The sequence below is a fragment of the Rhipicephalus sanguineus genome, chromosome 5 (assembly GCF_013339695.2).
Source record: "Rhipicephalus sanguineus isolate Rsan-2018 chromosome 5, BIME_Rsan_1.4, whole genome shotgun sequence".
Lineage (NCBI taxonomy): Eukaryota > Metazoa > Arthropoda > Arachnida > Ixodida > Ixodidae > Rhipicephalus > Rhipicephalus sanguineus.
The window spans coordinates 59,263,784-59,289,639 of NC_051180.1; the positions used below are offsets into that span (position 1 = coordinate 59,263,784).

At 45.2% G+C, this 25,856-nt stretch overlaps 1 protein-coding gene and 2 long non-coding RNA genes across 5 annotated transcripts in view; 2 read left to right on the forward strand and 1 right to left on the reverse strand.

Annotated features, from left to right (window-relative positions):
• The first annotated feature begins 219 nt into the window (after window positions 1-219).
• LOC125758546 (uncharacterized) lies at window positions 220-1,205 on the forward strand. Of its 2 annotated transcripts, XR_007416206.1 has the most exons (6): window positions 220-350; window positions 458-534; window positions 606-675; window positions 740-794; window positions 891-947; window positions 1,102-1,205. It is a non-coding gene; the product is annotated as an uncharacterized LOC125758546 (long non-coding RNA). The 2 variants fall into 2 exon arrangements; XR_007416205.1 differs by having other exon boundaries at window positions 606-947.
• Window positions 1,206-6,172: 4,967 nt separating this feature from the next.
• Window positions 6,173-25,856, reverse strand: part of LOC119393690 (mothers against decapentaplegic homolog 4) — a 42,743-nt gene continuing 23,059 nt past the window's right edge. For both annotated transcript variants that reach the window (XM_037660816.2, XM_037660815.2), the window contains 7 exons: window positions 25,544-25,639; window positions 22,842-23,000; window positions 18,813-18,875; window positions 14,364-14,547; window positions 12,671-12,839; window positions 7,738-7,876; window positions 6,173-6,471 (listed from right to left, as the gene is read on the reverse strand). In XM_037660816.2, the coding sequence (XP_037516744.1) occupies window positions 6,260-6,471; window positions 7,738-7,876; window positions 12,671-12,839; window positions 14,364-14,547; window positions 18,813-18,875; window positions 22,842-23,000; window positions 25,544-25,639 (1,022 nt within the window). In that variant the 3' untranslated portion in view covers window positions 6,173-6,259. The remainder of the gene's footprint in view (window positions 6,472-7,737; window positions 7,877-12,670; window positions 12,840-14,363; window positions 14,548-18,812; window positions 18,876-22,841; window positions 23,001-25,543; window positions 25,640-25,856) is intronic.
• On the forward strand, window positions 23,139-23,754 carry LOC119393691 (uncharacterized). The gene is made up of 3 exons (XR_005183969.2): window positions 23,139-23,368; window positions 23,513-23,556; window positions 23,620-23,754. It is a non-coding gene; the product is annotated as an uncharacterized LOC119393691 (long non-coding RNA).

Sequence of the window (25,856 nt, forward strand, 5' to 3'; positions counted from 1 at the left end):
AAAAAAAGTGGTGAGATCTCTCTCCCAGAAAGAATGACAAGGCCTGAAAGGAGGAACGGTATGTGCCGGTCTCCGTCGTGTTAAGAGGGAGGCGGGGCGTGCAGCGGGGCTACCATAGCGGGGCGCCGGACCCCGCACCTCTCGCGTTTTCTTTTTTTTCTTTGTCACAGCGCTGGGGGGGGGGGGGGGGGGGAAGCAAGCTCCATGCGCCAGTTCCCGCCAAATTGTAGCTCTTTCGAGCGAGGAGGTGCTGAAACACTGCACAGAGACGGGCAAGCACTCAGAGGCATTTCGTTTGCCTTGATCCTGGAGGCGGCCTTCTCCCATTGCTGAGGATTTGAAGCGAACTCGTAAGTGGCATTTTATTTCCTCGCTGTATCGCATGGTGAGTTTTGTCTAGCGACAAAATCAAATTTTATTTGCACAATTGATGCGTCAATCTGGTCGTCTCTTCTAGCTGGCAGATCAGAAATGTTCAGGCGAACGGCGGTTATATTTGTCCGTGGACCCAAGACTTCGTTGACGGGCAAATATGTCAGATTTTCTTGTTTTTTATTTGTGGCATCTTATTGTAAGACCGTGACATATCTTGCCGTTTTCTCTAGGGAACCCTGCAACAAGGACTGTAGTGTGAATAGCGTGCTGCGCTGCTCTCGCCAACTGAAAAGAACTCTGGTAAGATGCATGCTTGGTTACGAAAGTCTCACGCAATCGCTTTTCACATTGAATTTGGTCGCAGGTGTGCTGTAAATGCCGACTGCACAATATGTGACTGGCCCGCGGCTGCTTTGAAGGTAAGATTGTGTTCTCATTATTCTATTTATTGTACCATTTGTTTTCCAGTGACATAGCCAACAACGAAATCCATCCTCTCTCCACATATTATCTAGTCTGTGCGCTGTGGAGCTTGAAGCACTTCTCGGAATTTCAGCACACTCGCATTTATTGTAAGTGCAGTGTTTTTCTTATTTGTGCAGCGACAAAATTATTTTGTTTAGTTGTGTGAATAGAGTTTCTAGACGCGACATGTCTGTGCAACTGCAACTGGTCAAGTAAATAGTCTACCTTTCTCACAGTATTATTCATTGTTGTTTCTTTCAGTTTTTCCCGACAGAAGAAAAATGCAAGTCTAACATCTCGACGGTAAAACGTCGCATCTGCGCACAGGGCCAAGAGCACGAGAAGTGGCCGAAAGAAGGGAACCGATCCAACAGGAATGCCGTCCGTCTTTATATTTATACATGTCAGCGTTATCATGCCGTGATCACATGGACTGTACGGTTGCGTTGCACAAGGGCTGATGCAAACGCTCCGTGCGAACAATGTTGCATGGAAAATTAGTGCATCTATACAATTGCAAAATAAAGATCTAAAGAGAGAAAACTTATATTCACGTCTTTCTTTTATTGCGTGTTACGTATTAACACGTTAACAAGTGCAGACCCTTAGAGGCGTTTAATTCCGTCTTACATGTGCACTCTGCCCGTAATTAATTCAGATAGAGTTAAACGCCTCTATAAACTGCCCGTTCACATTAAATACGACACGCATCAACACACCAGAAAAACAATTGATGCGTTTTGTTAGAACACGCACAAAAAATAAGAAAAAAAAAGCAGAGCAATACTAGCGAGAAACGTCCGCAACCGACCCACGGCCGTCGGTAAATCGACGCTTATGTAAGGTCGGGCATTAGTCAACCCGCGAGCGGCATGCACTCGGCCTCGTCGGCCACGGTGGACGGGCCTACATTGGGTGCCGACGCAGGCCCACATGAGGCCAATGTCAATCCCCGAGACCGGCCCTACATCGGGTGCCAAGGTTGGGCCAACGACAGTGCAGTTGGCCAGCGACGTCAGGCCGACATTTTGCCAAGGATAAAATGTTGCTTGGGTTTACATCGGACAGCCACCATTCCCTCTCCCCCTCCGCCGTGTCGGCCGTCACATCGCATGGAAAATCGTACCGTCTGTCTCGCCCTTAAGACGACTTCTCTTTGGCGCGAGCGCGGGCTCAGTATGCTACATTTTGCCTGCGTCAATATCATCATCAAGACGCTCGAAGAACAAGAGGAAGACCTCCTTGGCGCGAGCGCTCGCTTAGATGGCTATGCTATACAGTAAAACCTCGGTGATACGTATCTCGCGGGGTCACCAGAAATATTCGTATCGTCCGAAATTCGTATCACCAGAAAACATGAAAAATTAGTATGGAACAAAAGAAAACTGGTGTACGTTTTCATTGATTGTGTCTGAGGGCCGCGGCAATGTCATTTCCATGATTGAAAGTAAAGCTTTTTGGAGGTCAACGATCATAATTGTACTCGTAAATATAGGCGCGTGCGCGCGTGTATAATTAATGAACAAGTAGCCCCTTTCAAATCTTAGTACGCTTTTCTGCATGAAAATAGAGTACTGCGGCGAAAGCGGCCTAAAGAGCGCTTTGCACGCGATAGATGAAGGCCAGAAAATTTTAGAACCGTTGTCCTCACTTTTTTAATTTTCTTATCGCGCTGGTGTTGGGGATGTTTTTTGGGAGATTTACGGCCATTCCCGAACAATTGCGAGGTTTCCTAAAAAATCGGGACTCTCCCGTGCAAATCGGAGAGTTCGCAGCTGTCCGCGTTCAGAACAATCATGCATATTGACGCTGCGAGGCCCAACTCCTTCGCCAAGACCGTCCGCTTCTTTTTTCGGTCTTCGTCGACCTTTCATAGGGTGTTTGATTGCGAGGACATGGCTTGCATCGACGTGAAAGGCGTGTGTAAGCAAAGTACAACAACGCTACCTCAAGCACAGCAGCATGCGTCGACGCGATGAAGCAGAAAAAAGAAAACGCGGCGCCAACGTTATCTGTAATCTAAACGCGAACGCACACGAAGACGCATTAAGGCCTCCGATATTCGTGCGCACAATATCAGAGGCTACGACGTACCGCTGATGGTCAACTAGCGGCGCGGCGCGCATGCCCACGCTTGGGTTGCCGCGCCTGCGCGATTGCTGCATGTTCTGCGACATCGCGGGCAGCAGCTGCTCGTACCTGTGCTGTAGCGTACGTTCGTATCAAACGTCGCGGGGTGAAAATGGGTTCGCAACAACCGTACTCCGTTACATTGCAGGCAAATGGGCCTTGGCCGGGGCCGCAGAAAAATTCGTATCACCCCGAAATTCGTACGAGCCGGGTTCGTATCACCGAGGTTTTACTTATGTGCTTTTGCCTGCATTACGTCAAGCTACGACGACAGCCTACGACAGCCCGGCCCCCTAAAGTGCTCCGCACTTAAAAAGACTTGGGGGACGCTTGAGCTTCGCCTTCAAGAGTAGAACGCGATAACGTAATCGGACCCTGATCGCGTCGCCTTCTCAATCGCTAGCCTGGCCTCGCTTTTCGGAGGACACCAAAACAGTGCCGCAAGGAAGGAAATGTCTGAGCGTTTGGAAAGTGGCCCTTACAAACTGTCCTAGAATGTGTACTGAAAGTACAGCTGCGAAGTGCCCACTACGACGTATATTCTTTCTTTTGCGAGTTGGTGAGGTGCCCACTGCGGGTCTGTATGGCAAAACGCGCATCTGCACACGTTGTTGATAATGATAATCAACTATGCCTGTGTGCTTTGTAATTGGTGTGCCTTTAAAGGGACACTAAAAAGAAACAATGAATCGGTTTATATTGATCAATTGTACTTTGAGAACTATAATGTCGTTAATTTCGCCATCATAGGTGTATTAATAAAGGAGAAAATGAAGTTCAAAGATTCATTTTTAAATTTCGCGCCAAAAGCTTCACGCGTGACGTCACGGATTTCAAAGTGTACTTATCGCATTTTGGCGCCATTGGCTCAACAAAATTTCCTCAAACTTGGTATGCTAACTCTATTGCCCCGTCAGAGGACAGTGTACTTCATTTTTACCGTTTAGGAACTGCGTAGGCTTTAGTAGGCGCCGTCAAAATGTGACGTCACGGCGATGGTGCGGAAACTTCGTGGTGGCGTCGCCACCCACAATTTCTTTTTGCGCGATTTCTCGCTTACTAAGCTTCTTCTCGCAGCAAGCGTGGTGTCTTTGGTATCTTGAAAGAGTAGTTTACAAATGCGAGAAAAATCGTTTTGCTTTTTAGTGTCCCTTTAAACCAACCACTCGTTGCACAATACACATATCTTGACTCCTAGTGCGATTCTATGCTTTTGCGAGGCCACATAACGTGTGTCAACTTCCACATAGCAAAATAAATATTGAAAGAAAATTCACTACCACATTTAAAAATAGTACATATATGGTTTTGGCATTAAAAATTTGGTTTAAAATGTGGTCAAGAAAGTTGCGCAAACTTTGGTCATTAGCACTGTGGACACCACAGACGTAGGAGACTGAGAAGCAATATGGAGAAACTCCCAGCGACCTAAACTGCTAAAGTGGAAAAGGCCCTCTCGTGCATGGCTACTGTGGAAAACATTTTGCACAGTGCATGTGTTTTTCCATCTAGGATTTTTGCGCAAGCCAGATAGCGGATTCGTTAGGACTGATCTTTATCACAACTGTTATGACGAATATCAGATATAACGAACTAACTTATCATCCCGATGCTACTTCGTTATAATGATATTCAGCTGTATTACACAATCCAAAAAGCAGATTGAAAACAATCAACAGAAATTAAGTTTATTGTGCACTCTTGTGCTGTTAACGTAGCTCATGGATCATGGGAATCTTTCTTTTGTTAATATTTTTTCTACATAATTTACAGTTTTAAAACAAAAACAAGCATTCTCACTCTACTGCTATGTTCTCTGCCCCTGCAGTGTCACATCTGTGCGAATCATCTTCATTACTTTGCAATTTGGCAAGCACATAAGGCACGAACCAGTGTGCTGTGGTGTCAGTATCTACTTCCATTTGATAAAGTCTGTCAGCTGCATCGGTACATGCACCAACCAGATGAAGCTAAACTCAAGTGCGTGGTGGGTCACCACAACAATGACAATGTGCAGAATCCTACAGTGCAAGTAATTTTCTCCCTCTGTGAAACGCTACAAAAATTGTTCTCCATGATCCATTACATAAGCGCGTGCAATCACCATTCCTTTCACGAATTCCAGGCTGGCACTGCGTCAGTGCCACACTTTCTCGATGCAATCGACAAGGGCACACCATGTGCCACGTCATGTGTACGCACTTCTTCTTGCTAATTAACAAAAGAATACTGTCATTTCATAACACTACATATCTGCAGACCTATCTTTTGCAGCACTAACTACATTTCGGCGTAGCCATAATACCGAAAATGAATGTATAGGTACAAGGTTCAGCTTGAAGGAGACCTGGCAGAAAATCCGAATTGCCCGGTCACTTTTTTCTACACAAACAACATGCATGTCCACCTCTATTGTTCTCATTTCTTGTGTGCTACATATATGAAACGGAATGCAATGTAAACCGAGCTGCAAAAGGAACATCATTTACAAGTGTCCTTCACAGATCTGTGCTATTGGACGAAAAACACAGCATTCTATACAATACTCTCCAGTCATGAAATACTCGCTTGAGCAATGTTGTATTCAATGCATAAATTGTTGACAGACAGACAGTGAGTACTATCTACCAAATATACTGCAATGAATTTGAACATTATGCTTTTCTGGACTTCATAAAGAAGTGCCAAGCTCTTTTGGAACTACAAAAACATTTGTCTATGTAATTGATTAGTGATGTTTATTGCTTTTTTAAGAACTATGGAAGATCCCTTGCTCTATTTAGCAAACGACAGAATGGGCAGACAACAGCTTTCATTTGAAATTTTTGCACACTGCCGTACGAATGCCGCAATGTTTCGCACTCCACATGCCACAAAAGCCCCGCTGATGAAAATCTGAAATCGGTACATTTTGTTTCCATGAGTTGACAGTTGACTGCAAAAAATTCATGCATAAGTGGCAGCAAGTGAAAATGTGAATGCCTGCATGTGCTATTTTCTTAGGAGAGCGAATCTGTGCCGAGCCCATTTTGGGAAGCTCCACGCACCAACGCTTAGAACCATCTACTTTTCGTTTCCCTAACACAGGCCGAGCAGCACTGAATTGGTCTGACATGGGCAGCGAATCACTGAGTGACGTTCTTGCAATCTGTTCGCTCATGCAATTGTGACGGAAGTGTGAGACGCCAGCCACACACATCTGTATTCTTCACAGTCGTTTTTATTTTGATTGCAAATCTGGAGACACGGAAAGTATGGGATGGGGGAAGTGAAGGGTGGGATCACGAGGCTAGTCATGTGGTCTTGGGTCGTGGATGGGCATGGAGTGGAGCACTTCGTCAAGCAATTGCAATGAGCGGTGCAGGTGCACCTCAATCCAACATGGTGTCTCCTTGATGCTCTGTCGTGGGTAATCGGGGCCCCAGCCCTTGACAAAGCTCAGCCGCAGAATGCACAGCCGTCGAAGGTCGTCCACGCCGATGCCTGCGGCCGCGGACAAACCTGCACACAACATAACAGTGCAATATTTTTTAATGCTTCAAAACGAAATTGCAGAAAAAAAATTTGGAGAGGGTTCCTAAGCATATTCTTATGAGATAGCAACATGAAAGTGTTTTTTTTTCGCTAGGTTGAAGCACAATGTAGAGGTCGAATGGTATTTATGTACATGATTTGGTGCAATCAAAGTGTTGCCGACAACACTTTACATTTGGTAGGCAATGATGCCATTTCCTCAACCTCTCCTCCTCTTTCAACTTCTGTGGAAGCCCAACTGATGTGGTGGACATGGGTGTGCTCCCTTCCAAGTCCGGAGTTCTAAATCTGCTTCACAGACATCGATTAATAATAACATATGAAATTTTGGATGCTAAAAAGCTTCGGCATCTGATTTTTCGGACTTCCTGCCCAAATTCCAGTTCCAAAACAGCATTAATTGAGCCCCCACCTCTGCCACATCTTTCATCTCCATGTTGGAGCCAGCGTTTTCTTGAGTTAATACATTTGCGACGGTAGCGGAGCTTGAAAGGCAGCTTTGCCGCAATACAGAGGTGTGATGAGGTGAAGCGTATTGAAAAATCTAGGGACCACTTCCAATCAGACGTTGACCGTCTCTTGGCTAAGTTCGACCGTAACGGAGCTTGAAAGGCAGCTTTGCCGCAATACGGAGGTGTGATGAGGTGAAGCATATTGAAAATCTAGGGACCACTTTTAATCGACGTTGACTGTGTCTTGGCTAAATTCGACCGTAACGGAGCTTGAAAGGCACCTTTGCCGCAATGCGGGGACGTGATGAGGTGAAGCATATTGAAAAATCTAGGGACCACTTCTAATCGGACATTGTGTCATGGCTATGTTCTACCGTAATGGAGCTTGAAAGGCAGCTTTGCCGCAATACGAGAGTGTAATGAGGTGAAGCATATTGAAAATCTGAAGGGGGGCACTTTGAGTCGGACGTTGACTGTATTTGTTTTTGGGAAGTTCGAATAGTTCGAATAGTAAAATTCCAGTGCGAATCGAATCGAATAGCAAACACTATTCGAAAAATATTCGAAATTTCGAATATTCACACATCCCTACTTTAATGTCAAAATAAAATATCAGTGTTTACTGAGCTTCACACTTTCACAGAGCCATCTCTGTATACGGGAGATTTGTATGGCAGAGTAAATTCACCTTTAAAAATTGGTGTCAGTACCCCTCCAATAACTAAAATTTCCAGCAGAAAGGACGTGTGAAGGCACAGAGTAAATTTATTGGCAAACTCACTGATGGCAGGGGCGATGCCGCCTACTGAGGCAGGCCCCGGGATGTGGCCAGCAACCGCTGCCGCCTGGGCAGCCGCTGCTGCCTGTGCTGTCTGTGCCTGCTGCTGCATTTGGCCATGGCACTGCCGAAGGTCAAAAACCTGCACAACAGAACCCACTGACGTGCTTAAACCCTGTCTTAGTCACATGCTCCGAATCAAGTTGCAAAGCAGAAAATGTGCAATGTGATTATTACATCTTGCAATGACAGCAGCATATATATCTGGCCCCAGAGGGCAGTTGAACTTCTTCTCGTGGCGGTAGTGCAACTTTTCAGTAAAGCTAGTGGCATTACAGTTGAAGGTAAATGTAACAAGGCCATTAAAATCAGCAACAATACTGAAATTAAACCATTTAGGCAAAGTTCAGTCACCAACAGATACTGTTTTACAAAAGGGGTCACAGAACAAGTCAGAATAGCAAAAAAAAAGCCATTTTCAATAGCGACAACAAAAAAAATCTTGCTGAACCTGCAAACCGGTGACCACATATAAAGTTTCATGGCACGCTATTGAAATCCTCTTCACATCGGTGATTAGGCACATGGAAAACCGAAAAGAACACATCCAACTCAGTGAAGTGCATGCGAAGCAGTTGCATCTATTATACTGCCTTGGCTTGCCATCACAACCACGGACGTTTCCCAGAGGAGTATGACATGGAGCTCTTGCTTCACCAAACCAGACTGCTTGCTCTAAACTCACACCGATGAATGTTAAACATCGAAACCCATCGCACATTACGAAAACAAAAAGAGCTTTGGTTCAATATCGCAAGAAAGTGATGCAACAATCTGAATTTACCACCTTTGTTTGCCATGGCAGCATTTCTCGTTTTGTGACTTCGCACACATGCATAACGTCCAAAGAACTGAGCAAGATCCAGTAGAGTGTTGCAAATCTTCCGCGTCCGATTTTTCGAATTTTCTGCCCAAATTGCAGGTCCGAAAGGCGTTATTTGAAGCCCCCACCTCTGCCGTGTCTATCATCTCGTAGGTTCGAACCAGCACTTTTGCAAGTCGATCTGTTTGCGACAGTAGCAGAGCTCGAAAGTCAGCTGTGCCGCAATGCCAAAGCGTTACGGGGTGAAGCAGATCAGAAATTCAAAGGGGCCGCTATCACGGCGCCGTGCGGCGATGTCTTTTCGGATAAGCAGCGGAAATGCACGGAGGCGTGATGGCGGCAGGGGGCAAACGCGCCAGTACAGCTTAATCGCTGACAACGCTTACGATAAGCATCTTCAGTTAACTGCCCAGTAGTGCATGTGGCCTAGCGCAGTTGTATGCATACTGCATGCATTTAATTGGTGAGAACCCAAACGCGCCGTGCCGCCATTCATGCTGCCTCTTTGTGCAAGACCGCCAAGTGCACTGTACGGACACGTTGCCTTCACGGACAAAACCAGCTCGGCATTGCCGCGCCCGTGTGCGGTCAGGCACAAAGTGCGCATCAGGAACACTTTCATGATAAATGCGTGCATATGATACAGCAACAGTACAGTGACAGCGTCAGCTTAGTTGGCGATGTGCTGCACACAACTAGAAGCGATCAGCTTCGCACGGCAGCAAATGCTGCGTATCGTCGGAGATTCGGCGATGTGTGTATGCATCGTTTACGTGCGCACACGCATAGGGAAAAGCCGGACGAGTCGTCCGCTCTCCCGCCACAGTCTTTGTGTTCCGCGTCATCGTTTCCAAACGCTCCATGCGAGAGAGCCGTAATCTATTCCGCGCTTTGCTGGTATCAGCGGCGTTCATCACGAGATGCAATCTTGCAAGTGGCGGTTGGCACACAGTTAGGTGCGGTACGCGGCAGGCACCGAATGTATTTGCGAGAACCTGGGAGCACACCAAAATGCCTGATAATTGAAGGCATTAAAGCTACTTCGGACGTGGCTGTGGCAATTTGACCGCTTGAGCCGAATAAAAAAGCATGAATTCGTTTTTTCGGACTGCCCGACTTTTCGGACGATTTCGCGGTCCCTAGGGTGTCCGAAAAATCGGACGTTGACTGTAGATCTATGTAATGTGTTTCATAGAATGGCCGACATGCTACTAGTGCACCCTCGTGCTCTGCCTTTTTCCCGGCAAGGAGAGCATTCAGGCACCCTACGAGGTTGGCGTGTCTGCCCCCTAGCAACCCAGATTGACACCGCCAGCTTATTGCCTTTGAGATCTGGCGACGCGCTTTGGAAGTTATGACCAGCTGTTGGTGGAAATGACAGTGCTTCACTTCGGCAACCACTCCATTATGTAACGTGCAACTTGAAAAATTCATTATTGAATACCATGCGTAACTCGACCACTTGACCACTAGCACTTGCAGAAGTTCCAATTTATTGCCTTGGTATTCCTTTGCAGCAGCAGTGAAACTTAATTATAATGACATCGCGGACCAGTTCAATTCGCTAAACTCAGCTAAAGAACACTACATGGTGTTCTATGCACACGTTTCAATAAGGCCATGTGGTGGACATGTTCCCTGTTTAGCTACACTGTGCACATTATGTCTGAAGAAATTAGCAAGACACAGTGCGGTGTTGAGGCACTGCACTGCATATTGGTTCAACAGAAGTCTTTTAAGTAAGTTTCATCACAGAACATCCATAAAATTTTATAGAATAGTGAGCTCTTCGGTTGGTAACCGCAAGCAGCTCCAAAAGCTCAATTGGCTACTCAACTATTTCAGATGCTAAGTACACAATTGTGTGGATTATAAGCACACCCCTTCCTCTGCAGTGTCTGACAATTACAGCTGAATTCTCCCCTTTTCGTCCTGTGGCTGAAGAGCTTATTGCATAACATAGCAAGTCAGATAAAACCTATGCACAAAAAAGATGGCTGATCCCTCCGTAATAGGAATCTGTATAACACGAAAGTAAAACGTGTCGATAGAGAAGTAGTTGATTGTTTATAGGGAATTGGTATATGAGAGTTTGTACGATGTCTACTGCTGTTTGGCATACATAGCACCGCTTGATGACGGTGAATTCCACGCACGGTGAATTCCACGCAAAGATGGCATCAACAAGCGCATAATAAACACTGATACTCAATATGCACTCCTTCAAAGCGTCGCGACACGTGAAGAGAAACACAACGCGCGCCGTGTCTTCCCTCTAGGTTAGGCCCTAATTCTCACAGGGCGAGCGGGGAACGCGGTGCAACAGCCAGGCGAGCGTTGGAGAGTTATTTTTCTATATGGATGGATGCTATTAGCGAGGCTTGGGCTGAATCCGCCACCTCGCGGTGTTAAAGCGTTCACGAAATTACACTTCTATCGGAAACGCGCCGAATGGGATGATTGTAGCAAGGGCGCATTTTGTTTTTTGTTTTTTCGAGCCTGGTGGCACACGTGTCACCGCCCCGTTATCAAGGGGACGCTCATAGCATCCATCTATCCATCCATTAAAGAACGCTGAAAGAAAAGTCTGAAAGATAAAAGGCGCGTTCATGTAGCCTCTGCAATATGTTGGCGGTAGCTCAGTGGGCTAAATGCCCACCAGCCATCGTTGTGGACTGAGAGGTCATGGGTTCGACTCCTGTCAAAGGAACTTTTTCTTATAGTTTTTTTTTTTCTTTGCCGTCTGATGGCGTTCATATTGCTGACGTATTTCCATGATGGAAATAAAGTCTTGGTGGACCCCGGCATAAAACACTTTCCTGTTAAAAGATCAACGTAGTGGAAGCATGTGGTTTGCAGTTGCCAGATAAGTTGCATTCCTTTTTTGTTTTTCCTTGCATTTACAGCATTGTCCGTGACTCTAAAAAAAATGACCCACTATCTGAACGATCATGGAAGTGTATCAAGACAGAATTCTGGCACCCACATGCATAGCGCTTTTAAATAAGTGTGAGCATTTTCACATAATCAATGATATATACAAATAATAGATCAATCAAGTTTTTATTATGCTAGTGTCAAATGGACACTATAAAGGATGAGAGTTCTCAGAAAAGAAAGCACTGTACAGTGCTTATTAAATGAAACATAACAGAAATTTAAAAAGCACGCACAATAAACGCAGTTACTTCCGAGTGCAACGCCCCATTGCTACGCGCCTGGCAACTAAAGGTGACACAGAATAAAAGTAAAAATGAAACATGAACTGCAGATGTGAAGAACAAAGGCATGCATGCTACTGGTTAGGCCTACTGGTAAAGCACACATGAAGTACAAATGCAATGAAAAAAATCTCAGTTTCACTGCAAGGGCAAAGCAATGAATGCGATAGCAACAAATAGGACGGAGTAAGGCTAGCAGCTAATTCTTTAGGGTCCGATCTTGCGTAACTCTACGAAATGCTGATGTAAGGGAATGCGGCCGCTACAGAGAGCAAAGCCGTTTTTGTGCCATCTCAATGCGAAGTAAGCAGTGAGAGCACAGCACATACAAGGCTATATGAGCCGTCTACTGATGTTTGTCAAGACAGCGCGTGCACCAGTGCTCGTGACCCCACCCTTTTGATCAAAGTTCGCAGTTGCTGCTTGAGCAACACTGCCCCCCCCCCCCCCCCCCACAAAATAAGGGCGGGGCGTTTCCTTTCTGCTTCAGCAACCATCAGCGGCACGCTTCGCAAGCAGGTTGATGTTATCGCATACGCCCATCGTGCGACGGAGATGGCCAGCTTGTTTCATCTCTACTTCAGCCGCGTTTGTTCCCTGCGCTCGAGTGCTTTTACTCGCACGCAGAACATACGACACGAGGCGCGATGCTATCGTTAGGACTTTATACAGAACATATCGCAACGGCGATGGCAGAAACCCGCCGAGAGTGTCCATATCATTGCTATCGCAATTAAAGCGAACACACAGATGAACACTGAAATGAAATGAGCAATCTATGCATCACATGCACTCTTTGGATTGCTTATGATAAGGCAAACACAGCGCGCACCTTGATGTAGGCACTTGGGTAGATCTTGTGCACAGCGTCACCGGGGGCTCTGCCAGCCTCTCGGTCTAGGTAGTAGCTTTGCACAAAGACGCTGTGGTCGCTGAGGCAGCGCAACCAGACATCCCCTTCACCACGCAAGTCCAGCTGTACCCCTTTGCCAATGTGCAACCTGTATTAAAAGGAACATAGATGATACTGTCAGTCCTGTGCAAATGAAAGCACTATAAGCTCGCTGGTGACAACTTCACCAAGATACTAGTATGTTAAAAAAAATCCGTATAGTGCAAAGATTCACTGAGATGACATGGCCATATAATGTACAGACTTGACTGGCAAAAACAATCTCTTTTTCCAATCATTGCAGAAATACAAGAGTAGCTGGCTCAGGCATCGTCCATTATGACAGCACAAGAAGAACTCTAGACAAGAGACACACAAACTTAACCATTGCCCACTGCAACACGTCATGCTGGTTTGGCAAACCAGAAGGGAGGCAAAAATTATGTCAACACAAACAGTCATACATTTTTCTAGAACATTAATAACAATCCAGTTAACTCATTATTTGACATTTCAACAACACCTAAACGACCAAGTTCTCAGCCAGAGCCTGCCAAGAGACCATACATAATTACAGCTTTAAGTTCATAAAAAGGAATGTGTTTATAGAAGAATGTATGCTCTGGTACATAATATGTCCTAATCCCCAATGTCTACCAGATGAGATGTGGTAGTTAACTGCATAAAGATCGCAACAAAAAGAACCACACAAATACAGTCGCCGACCATTTATTCAGACATGCTCGTTTATTCAGACACCTTCGCGGCACAGCCACTCGTCCCATTAATGCAATCTAAAGTCACGACCGAAAATTTGGATGGCGCACAGTGTGCTGTTAGATTTTTCGGACTCTAGCTGGCTGATCGAGTGCGATGTCAAACGCTATGACAAGCTGTCAGCGATATTTACATTTGCCAGGTTGCTAGCATTGAAAAGTTGCACTGGTTATGGCTGGAGGTCGTGCCAGTGTCAAAGTCTACACAGAAATTGCAATCACCGTTCGCGAAGGCTATCCTGATCTGCGGCTTGGCCTGATCAGTCTCTTGCACTTGATGTCCCGTCCCACTCTCTTGTTTGTTGCTTGGCGTGCGAGGCCTGATCTGCTGAAATTGTTCCAACTCGACCCGTTCCATCTGCGCTGTCGGGTCTAATGAAGAGAAACGGCAACTACAAGACACGGTGACGATGGTAGAAAAAGCAGCAATTATTCACCAGGTGGAAGGCGGCCGACCCCAATCTGAAGCTTCTCGAGAGTTTTCGCAGCATCGAGCGATAATGATGTGCCACCCACACCACAGCCATCAAATGTGGATTTAGCACAGGCCGTAACAGTGCTATTGTTGACCTACAGCAGTCGCCAAACACTGGCTGAAATGCAGGCCGACTTGGTCTCGCGTAAGCGTGCATGTGTACAGACGTGCATTGACAAGTTTTTCCGGTCATTGGGCCAATAAAGGTTCTTTTTTTCTAGTGAATCCTTTCTTTCGGAATCTCGATTATTCGAAGTTGTCAGGGTTCCCGCCGAGCTCAAATAAACGGTCGGCGACTATGCAGAAAAGGCAAGGTGCCAGTGCAGAACCAGAGCTGTTGCGACATCAGAGCAGACAGAAAAAACAACTGTGTGGGGGTTACCTCGCTTTCTCGCTCTTCTCCGTTCTGTGAACGTTAGAGAGGGCACCGAGGCAGAAGCGGTTCCCACCAGATGGGTCAACATAGCCATCGATGATCACGCCAGAGAAGGATGACGGCACCTTGAATGTCTCGCCAACTTGCTGGTCAAGCTCAAAGTAGGCGATTGAGCACCAGTACTCCGGAGCTGCATTTATGCAAGAGGATGTCACAGAGTTAATAGGCATCACATTAGGCCTACCAAATGAATTGAGCCATTGATTATACAGAAAGAGAAAAAAAAACACCACCCTTGAAAAGTGAACATCAGCATTAGACAGTGCTATCCACCGCACACAAATCAAAGAGGTCATTCCATTGATTGTATGCAGCGACTCACTGCAACCTCTGCAGCAGAATTTTAGTTTGCCAGATGTGCCTAGGTTGGTGAGCATAAGTACAATGGCTAAATGTAAAGGTTACTTACAATCTTGATTAGCATGTACTTTGAAATGTTCTGGCCTTATGAATACAGTCAATCCCAGATAAATCAAACTCGGATGTATCGAATTATTGGCTATATTGAACAATTGAGAAATCCCCTTGAAGTTTCCATGCAAAAGTATAGGGTTGGTGCACATGTATATCGAACTCCTGCACTGCGAAACATCCAATATATCGAACGCTGTGCCGTGCCGAACTCCAGGGAATGCAATTTTCCTAACAAATGTTGGTCATTTTCGGCCACGTTCTGTCAAGTTCCGATCACATTTTGCGCGCAGGCCGCTCAAGTGACGATAAGGCGGTGCCTTTGCATTACCTTGATCTGTTTGGCTGCGCAGCGCTTGTGAGTGCACTGGCTTGTTTGATGCGCGATCTGTTTGTTTGAACACGCGGGCATAGTGTTTTTCAAAAGGGCCGATAGCTGAAGGCACCAAAATCAGATGAATGTGGAAATACTCGGCAGCCTCGTTGCAATGTTCGCATTCCCTTCACTGTTCGCGCACGATGGCATGCGGGCCCGAAAAGCATGGCCTTCGAGATCCGCACCGTCGTGACGCATTTCGGCGTTTCCGGTTATAAAACACACATCTCGGAGGCTACGCTTTTTCTTGCTGTTCGCGCCAAAGCAGCCGCTGCTTGCTACAAAGCTACAAGCCTACAAGTGCCATCGCCATCGCCAAGATGTCGACGGTGGGGACTTGTTCCTTTGAGGATTCGTGTACTTCTTGCTTCGTTCCTGACAAATCCTCATTTGGGAGTCGAACTAAACATTGACCCGCTCGTAGCGATAAAATGATGACTGGTGCTTGAAACGACGTCAAGCAAAGCACCGTCATGAACTGTTTCCTTGCGGGCTTTGGTGCCAGGTGACGACTTTGGGTGCGTCATTACTGCTGACAACGGCATACGGTGCCTCAGTGAATTCTGCGACTTGGCATTTCCGGGCGTGCTCTCAGACGGGAGTACATTCGAACCCGTTTATAACGAACTCGAAAGTGTCGCGAAAAGTGGTCGTTACATCAGTAGTTCGTTGTATATGGACTCGCCCTTAAAAACGTGGGCTTAGCGGCCAAGCCGTTTTTTTTTTAATTTCATTTTTATTAGAGTGCTAACAACCCCTTCAGTGACAAGCTAAGCCTTTTCGCGTCGTGGAGTGACGCCTGCTGCGTGCTCACGAATAAATTAACTGCCTTTGCAATGAGCTGACACTGTTTCACCGAAGCGAGGCACCGCTACGTGGAGCCGATCATGCCTGGCTAGTTGCGTGCAGCGCGTCGCCTACTCAGCTCGCGGAGTCACTGCCGGGCCGCTTGCTGTATGCCGTATGCGCGCGTTTGTAGGTTCTTCGTGCTTGCTTCACTCCGGACCGTGCACGGGTGCGGCGACTAGCCTCTTCGTTCAACGCGGCGAAAACAAGCATTTTGCAAGCAACACACACTCTACATCTCCACTATGCTCTCGCGGCCCTGCAAGACGATGCGCGGCGCACTTGAGTTGTCACCTAATCAAACACGCAGTATACGCTCGCTGTCAGTGCGTCGACGTTTCTCGGTGCCCGCGGCGCTGAACAACAGTGAGCTACTTTCTTTTCTACAAAGCGATGCGCACTTTAAAGCGGTTTCGCACGACGCGGCGGCGGCAAACTTGCGAACGGCAGCATGGCGCACTCGTACCGCCGTCAATCCGCAGTGTACAGCGTACGCCACACGCGCAGCCGAGCAAATATCTACAGATGACTGTGATAAGGTTGTCGGCTATAAGTCATAATGGCACATTCATTGACGGCCGCCACCTCGCCTTCACTCTTTTCTGATGCTTTTCCGCGAAGGCATCGCCGCAATCACACAGAAGTCGTAATCACCGATCGACCGATCTCTTCCGTTACCAAAAAGACAGACGACCTTTCATGGCACATTGTGGCGTCGACGAGTTTAGGGACGCAGTGAGCCTTTATGCGGTTATCACTTCTTGCATTTATGCCTTCTTGCAATCCAAGGCATTGTTTGGTTCATGGTAGGCGGTCGTAGCTGCAGAGAACAGCGTCAGGAAAGGTTACCATGCAAAAGCTGACCACAAGGCTTCATGCTGCCTCCTATTATTTTTTTTCCCCTCACTGCCATTCTGCCACTGAAGGAACGGCTGGAAAGTGCGCGATCTCGCTCGCGGCATCTGAAATCTGCGTGCGGTGCTCGCCGATCTGGGATATCTTAGTCGCGAGTAAACTGGAACGGGGCACGTGCGAGCGCGCGCCCATCAAGCTTTAGAAGGCATGTTTTAACTTTTTTTCGCTTCGTATGTGCCATATTTTTACCGCGACCGTGTCTCAAGTGTCCTGTTGTAAAAGTAGGAGGCTTTGAAAAATGTTCGCTATATGTGGACGCAGCTTCAATGGTTAGCATAGGAAAATCGTAAGTGCACCCAAATATGGTCGTTATAACCAATAGATCGTTATAAGTGGGTTCAACTGTACAGCAAGCGACTTCATCGGTGCAGATGACGACGTCGCTGCTCACAACTCTGCTCACAATTAGTGACGTCACTCACAACGACGTCACTAGTTGTCAGGGTTGCCAATGGTGGCTACTTTTCGCCAAATTGGCGAATTTGAGAGGCCCGGAGTGACCTAAAATTATGAATGGCGACGTGGCGAATTTTTGGCGATTTTCGGCTTAGGTCTCCACTGAGTAATGCATCCTAAGTTCAGTGTCTTTCCAGTGAATGAGCGGCAACATTCCCGGTATTTTTCTTGGTTTTAGAACCACGAGTAGAACGTGCACACTATGCATCATTCCGTATGTCCGTCCTGTAACTCGTGCGTATCTCTTCAATTCATCTAAATGCAGCAGGTACTCGAATGTCCCCCAGAGACATTTTAGCAAAATGTAAGTCAGCGGACTGCCTCGCAAACCGCGAGGGGGCAGTGTTTGACTATAAGTATATAGCTTTAGGTGCTTTAAGCTTCTCTAAAGTTCAGCTTCTGAAGGGGCTAGACGACAGGTTGGCCGCGTGTTCCGACCATTTGTTCCGCCAAAGCTCCAACTGTTCTGAATAGCTTGGTGACTTATACACTGTTGCGGTACCCCCAATTTAGCTTATTTATCGAGGCATTTTCCACTGTTCTCGGTGAGCGTGTGCAATGAAAACAATTGCTATAAACATTCTACATTGTCTACCTGTTCATTATTAACGCATCGGATTGACACGTGTAGATATAAGTGACTATAAGAAAGGGTCAGTGGCGTCCTTTATCATATCAGTTCGTGCTTAAAAAGTGTAAGCCTCACTAATGATCGGTTCCTGCAAGACTTCTGTCGTGTCACCGTCAATGAACCTTTTAATCCTTTTAATTCATAAAAGGGTACGTAAAGCTGTCTACAAACAGCGCTTTCACGGTTTTCGCCCAAGGTTTACCACACCTTTACCTTTGAAACGAGCCAACAGGGATGGAAGGATATCATGAGCGCTTCATTCATTCACCCTTGCGCCATCATGCACATCTTGCGGCTAGTCGGAGAAGCAGCACCATGCACTCACATGGTGAAGCGGGCGATACAACTGGCATTGAGAAACGTCAATATAATTTAAGGGTCTTGGATGGTACTGTATTCTACCGGGTTATACATGAGTGGAAAGTTTTATTACTGTGTATGGCCGCACATATCTAGGATGGCGACTTTTTTGGCGAAATTTGTAAAAAAACGGCAACTTTTGGCGACTTTTTGCTCGTCGTTTGGCGACATTTTCTCGAAAGTCAGTGGCAACCCTGCTAGTTGTGAGCGAATTATGTTAGCGCTTGTTATGAATTCCGAAAACTGTTTTGAGACCTGCAATGCATTAATATAAGCCATAAATACGCATATTTAATATTTCGAATTATCGATATATCGAACTATTTCGCGATCCCCTTTGAGTTCGATATATCCAGGATCGACTGTACTTGCCCATTAAAAAAAAAGATAATTGCTTTACCAGGTTGGTTTGAAAGTGTTCCTTGCACTGGCATGTCCTGCTGCATCATGGAGTGGTGCTGCCCTGAAACAGTATGGCAAGAAAATCAGAAGATCATATCACTAGAGGGTTCAAGCACGGCTTTAATAGTGCAGCGAGATACCTTTTTTTTTTATTCTTCCTTTACTGCATAAAACGAATGTCCAGGACCTCTAAAAGAGGTACAGTCAAACCTTGAAGCACACTAAATAATATAGTATGACATCTTTTTCTACAGCCACTTTCAGTTTCTTTTCTACTGTGTTGTGATACCTTGACGCAGAAAGTGGCCACATGGGAGTAAATCGCTCAACACTTGCTTGGAACTTGCTTAGTTGTCCACACTGCTGCCACCTCTGCCCTCACAAACCGCAGCACAGAACACGATCACCAGACATCTTTTAAGTAAATTAGCAGGGATAGTTGGGCGAGTTGGTGCAAATTCATATTTGAAGATAGCACGAAAGAAACCACAACACAGAGCAACAAACCTGTTTCTCTATGTCCTGTCCTGTTTCCTTCGTGTCTCTGTGTTGTGGTTCGTATTGTGCTGTAGCGCACTAGCGCGGGCTACGAGAATCCGACCAGGAAAAGACAACGACGATGAAGCAAGCAGCACGAGACTGTCGCACGTGTTCTTGTTCGCGTCTGTGTAAATTGTTCCAGACGAAATACATAATTTGTGGTCTCACAGCATCGACATCTGTCTGCCTGTTTCCACAGTCCTTTCTTCAAATATGAATCGTAGTAAGTAGTCATAGCAGTTAAACCTATGTAGTAGTAGAAGGATCTCATTAACTTGAATACCAAGGGAGCTGGAAACTTATTCAGATTAAAATGGAGCTTGAGCAAAAACCTGTTCACCTGAATATTCCACTGAATGCATTTGCAGACTAATCATTCAGATTAAATGGCTGCCTCCAAATAAATTCCAAATAAATTCAAAATAAAAGTCCAAATAAATTAATTTTGAAATATAACATTTCCCAGAAAGAAACTCTTAATAACAGCAGTGGACAGAAAGGCTGGTTAATGTGTTGCTGTGTGCAGATGCACCTTTCTGCAACACGGTCAATTTGTATTTTAAACCTCATCACGGCTGCTGCTACAAACAGACATAAGTGCTGTCCCCGAGCACACCAAATCTCCATTTTAAACAGAGATCAACCGGGCTCCCATAGTTCTATAATTATTACCTCACTCTCTCGAATGAAGACATTTATAGCAGAGTTAATGGTAACTGAAGCTGCTCGACGATCGTGAAACACAAAAATTCAAATAACAGTCGAAGAAGTCGCCAAAGCTTTTGTCAGAATTTCACGTGTAGAGGAACAAAATCTTGATACGCCAAAATCATGCGATAACAAATGTAGTCCTTTAAAACATAGCAGCATGTGCCGTAATTTGGAGGCTGCTTTGGCATCCAATCATACATTCACAGTGAGATAGCAGTGAATGGGAGTAAAAAAATTTTATTATAAATAAACACTGCATGGTCCTAGGGGTTTGAAATTGCCTTTTTCTCCCTCATTTCAAGTACTATATCCTGACCATCCATTCAATACTACCTCGACTCATTTCATCATCCAACCCGTTCATTTAATAGCTGTAAAAGCACAATTACGATTCCCTTCTCACGTTCCCCTCAACTATACAGCTGACGTCACTTAAAGTCAGCCAATGAAAAGTCTCTGTCGTCGACAAAACATGGCGACGCAGCAATGTTTGCTGAGCCATAGTTGGCCGAGGTTCGTCGCATCATACTGTAGCATCATACGCAGTAAAGACGTCACCGTAACACCTTTAAGATTTTATGACACACACGGTTGGCATAGAGAGGACTAAGCCACCCAAAACACGCCGTAAAACACAACTTAACGCAACCAGAAAGAAAAATCTGGGACGCTGCACCAAGCGAGCGAAGGCAAGAATACACATGCGATGGAGCCCGGATGTACTTGAAAGCGGAAGCAAGCAGATCACGTGCTGTATGTGCAGTGTGCACAGTATATAACTCAGAGCGCAAAAGTTGCTCTCTTATGTGTTTGTTTTCTAGGTTTCTATAAATCTATTATTTTAGAGCAAATCAAAGCTAACGCAGTGTTTATAACTTTCCTTACCGTGACGTCACGATAAGAGAAGTTAGTGCCTAAGGTGGCCACAAGTTCCGCACAGTCGTTTGGGAGCTCAATTAAACTGCGATTTCAAACAGGCGTCATTAATTACAGACTGAATATTGCGCCGAAATATTTCGGAATTGGCATGTCCTTGTTAAAGCAGGGGAAATTACAACCGGGCAGCTTCATTTTCTTTTCACGACCCCTTTAAGAATGGAGCATCATATACAGAACCACAAGGCCGGCACAATCAATGTGTGCATTCTTTTTCTTTGCAAGTGTAACAAACCATGCACGGCTGCATTCTGAAAGTAATCTAATCATTCTTCAACTGCTCAGCAACCATGGCAAGAGATGTCAGCTGCTTGCTGTGCAAACAGTGTGACAGTCACAGTAAGCAACTGCCGTCATAATGCATACCATCTTGCTGTTATAGTTTAGTCATTTTTTTAAAACAAAACCCTAATCTTATGGAATCAACGCAGACTGCAGGAAAAAGGCAGCACAATTTTTGCCCTGTTACGTTGTAGTTTCCACCATCAACCAATAGAAAAAAATGTTCCACTTAGTTATCATCATCATCAGTTTCCATGTAAGAAGCCTTGCCAGTCTAGCAGTACTGTAGCTTCCAGTTGCTATATCACTTGCATGCATGAGTTCAGTACAAGTCACCTAGAACACCTGTTCAGGCACTTTTCCAAGATGATTGGGAAAAACAAGGGGCAGGTGTTATACACCAGAAAACATGGTAGCAGTAATAGCAGCAGCAGTAGTAAAAAGTCAAAATTAAGATACAGCATATGAAATAGCACTTTCAAACTGTTGAGGGTGGATCAACATTGCACAGTACTATTACCCAACAATGACAACAGCAATGTAAAAATACAAAAACAAACAAAAAGAAAACCAAGAAAAACATAACTAGTTTGTTTTACGACTGCCCTCACAATGTGGCATTATGATTATGCAATCTTTCTTTGCAATGAATGGCAGAGGCCATGTAAAGGTTGTTACTACGCAAGTACCTGTCAATAAATGTTACTAGATTAACTAATTATTTGATCAATTATTTAATTAACAAGCACTGAGGATTACAACCCTCTTCTTGCAAACAGTGGACTGCTGTCCATCTTTGACAAAACAGCAATGCATTGTACAGAGAGCTTTACCACGACTGGGTACAAATTCTACAAAAGATTCTCGGAAAATATTTGTCTACAAAACACCGCAAGAATGTTTGCAAGATCACCCATAAACTCTAAAGCTACATAGCGCCTTGCATGCTTTTTAAACATGCCTCGAGCAAACCAGACTGCTTCCCAAGATCACTTCAGGTCTATCTTAGAAAACACAGAAACCTTAGTCCTAATTAAAATAACAGCATCGATGACAGCTGTCAGCTTTCCATCAAGAGAAAAAGATTGAGCACAATGAGTGCCACATTCAGGTATAAACGAAACAGGAAGCGAACCCGACATACACCCCCACTTCATCACAAGAGACGGAAGAAGAGACGGGAAAAAGAAAACTGGAAGGACAAGGTTTCTCCTGCCTGTATGACTAGTGGATCAATTAGCCATTGCAGCCAAGAAAGTATCGTACAACATAAATAAAAGCGAATCAAGGGTCCCACCCAGAAAAAGATAGGCGCATGACAGTTGCCAATTATCTCAGACGTGGCACATACCAGAAGAATGCTGCGCCAATGACGGTACAAAAAAAAACCACAGAGTGAACACGACACCTGCCCCATCAAATAAGAAGAAAAAAAAACTAATTGGACAAGGTTATAACAACGGTCTATCTGAAGGAGATTAATTAAACAGCCAAAGCAACTTGGCCCAAAGACGAGAAGCAAGAAAAGCGTGCAAAATGAAACAGGAACGTAACGTACAGAAAGCTGGGTGTTGTTGCTGTTGCTGCTGCTGCTGCTGCTGTTGTTGTTGCTGTTGTTGTTGCTGCTGCTGCTGCCGTAATGAGTTGTCCGTGCCGGCGGGGGGAACCATCGTCTGCGTGTATGACAGGGTGCTGTTCCCCGTCCACGTGCCCCCACCTGGTGAAGCGAAGAAACAATGCAGGCGACCAGGGTCCCTTCTTGCTGAACACTACGCAGCCATACACGCGCCACATAGACAGACTGTGGAAGGGGGGGGAGGGAGCGACCAGATTCAAAGCCAAGTCGGCACGCACCTGCTCGCCCTTTTGCGTGTCTGGCGGGAGGAACCCAGACACGCTAACCGCCCTCTCCCTTCTGTCTGGAGCTTACCAGACAGAGGAGGAGTGTGTGACGCATCGTAGAGCATGTGCGGCTCAGATGTACACTAGCATTGTTGTCTGGGTGTCACCCTCAGAGTGACGCGTCAATGAGGGAAACAGACAACGTATGCCACAACATACCCTTCGCCACGTACTGATCACTGGGTGCGTACGAGAGAGGCTCCCGTTATTATTACTATTATTTTTTTATTTATGTACACAACTAGCTCTTTCCCTTCGATGCATTTTTAAAAGCTATTAACTTAAAATTAGAATACTCATTATTTTATTTTACTAATTAATTTTCAGTGATAAGGTCAACGTTGCCAGCATACACTTCTCATACTGAAAAGGTATGTTGCCAGATCATTTTTATCCCCATCTCCGTACACGTTAGTAATGCTTACATTGCACAGCTCACCCAAGCATCACTGGTCAAGCTCAACTGGAACAACAGTGAACAGACCAGCAGTGTGCTAGCCTTTGAAGAATTCTTTTTTTTTTTTGCTGAGAATGGCAACCAGCGCACTCCACCAACAACGAGGTCAGTGGCCTTTATATTTTTTTCTTTTTCTACTATAAGTTCTAGTGTCAATTATTTCCCTGTTAGCCTGCACAGAAAACCCAAGCATTGGCAGTAACTCTTCTGCCCGCTTTTAATAAAATTATGTGCATTACAGAAGAGCACAACGGCGGTACCTTTACAAAACTGCGCTCCCTCAACACTGTGAGATTTACGACAGTGCAATGGTTATGAACGGTTAGAAGTCATTTGCGCTTCTCCACGAACCTTTTCTTTAGGGGCGAAGCTCCTTAGGGTGTGGGTCGTTCCCTCCTCTGTAGTAGTAGTGTGTAGCCAGCTCTAGTTTAATGAATTGCTCACTAGATGAGCAATTCACTAGATATCATAATTTACAAGACATCGTAGTGTTCCTTGATTTAATCACACTAAAAGACATACTTTTGTAGGCGGTATACAAAAAACGCAAAGCGCACCTTGAGCAAGATGTTTGGTTTTGGGACGCTTTATGTGCAGTAAACGCCGTGTATTGTTCGCAAAGCTGGAACACTTGCACGATCGCGTTCCATTGGCTTTCCCTCTAGCTTTGCCGTTAGTTCTCACAGGGCGAGTGGGGAACGCGGTCGGTCTTGGCGTGCTTTCTCTTTCGCTCGGGAGCGGACACTTTCCCTGCATTTCACCGATCACAAAGCGGTGATAATAAAGGACCACGTAAACCAACAGTACAATAAAAGTTTGATGTTTAATATATACACGGTGTTTCACACTCTTTATATGATGTACAGGGCGAATTTCACGGAAGAGTTTCACGGCTTACCGATAATTACCTCCGGAGCTTCGCCCCACTCATCATCATTCACCCCGTGGATATGCTGTGATTTTTTGTCCGTGAAGCAAGCAGTGAGGTCCAATAACAAAAAAGAATTCAACGTTTTTAAGAAGTATAGGGGCTTGTTCGACCTACTGCTACTAATATATAAATTAGCAGAAATGTTGTATATATATCACTGCTATTAATATATATATATACAGCAAAAGCTCGTTAATTCGAACTCAAAGGGGACTATAGAATTCTTCGAATTAGTGGGAGGGCGCTAGGATGAATGGAAATCATGCCACACTGCGTGCACAGAACTCAAGGAAGCCACCACTGAACTCGTTATTGCGAATTAGGTGCTACAACACATTTGTGGCAGGAGATTTCGCAAGTTAAGTTCATGGAGCTCTAACAGTGAACAGAATTAATTGATCAGTCAGTGATACGCAGAAACAAGCACCGACATGCATTCATGTCAGCAGTGAGTCTTAAGGTCGATAGTTATGCGCCAAAACCCGTCTATCTACCCAGCAGAGTTAACACAATCAAGAGTTCACTTGCTTACGTTTCTTCTGTCACGACTACATGAGCATTGTTTGCAGCTTGCCCAAGAGCTCCAGCGCAGCATCCGAATTCTCATCTGCTGAGAAATGCTGCTGTTTCGTTGTTTTGAATCTAGAGTAAATTTGGTTTGGTTTGGTTTTGCAACGCGATGTGATCACTCTGTGCCGACTTCTGCAAGAAGCGATGAAAAGCAGGCGCTCCCGGTTCGAATTAACCGTTGTAAATACCGATGCGTTCAAATTAACAGGAGTTTTCCTACACAGAAATACACAAGGCTTTGCCGAAACCCCGGCGTCAGTTCGAATTAATGAGATTTTACTGTATATAAGAGCTAAAAAGCAAGTGGACATTTCAGAGTGACAGAAGGCCATGTTCTTGATTAACCAATATGAAATGAGCATCATAAAAAGAAAAAAGAAAGATAAAAGGAAGTATTAACCTGTGCTTGAAAACGATTGCATTGATTGCTGCTGGTTCATTCCGTTCATTCCATTTTGAGGTAAGTGCGGGGAGAGAGGAGCAATGGTTGTATCCACTAAATAAGAGGGAGAGACAGAAAAAAACAACAACAAAGGCTTCACTTAAACAAATATACACTACCATACAAAAGAGATGCAACACTGAAATAATGCGGGAAAATATACTTCGGAGTTTTAGCAAGTTAACACAAGAGAAATAATTCGTTAAACCTAAAATTTTGCCAATTCTATAAACTTTGAAGCTTGCCTCCTAAACTACCTGGGTAATCGGCA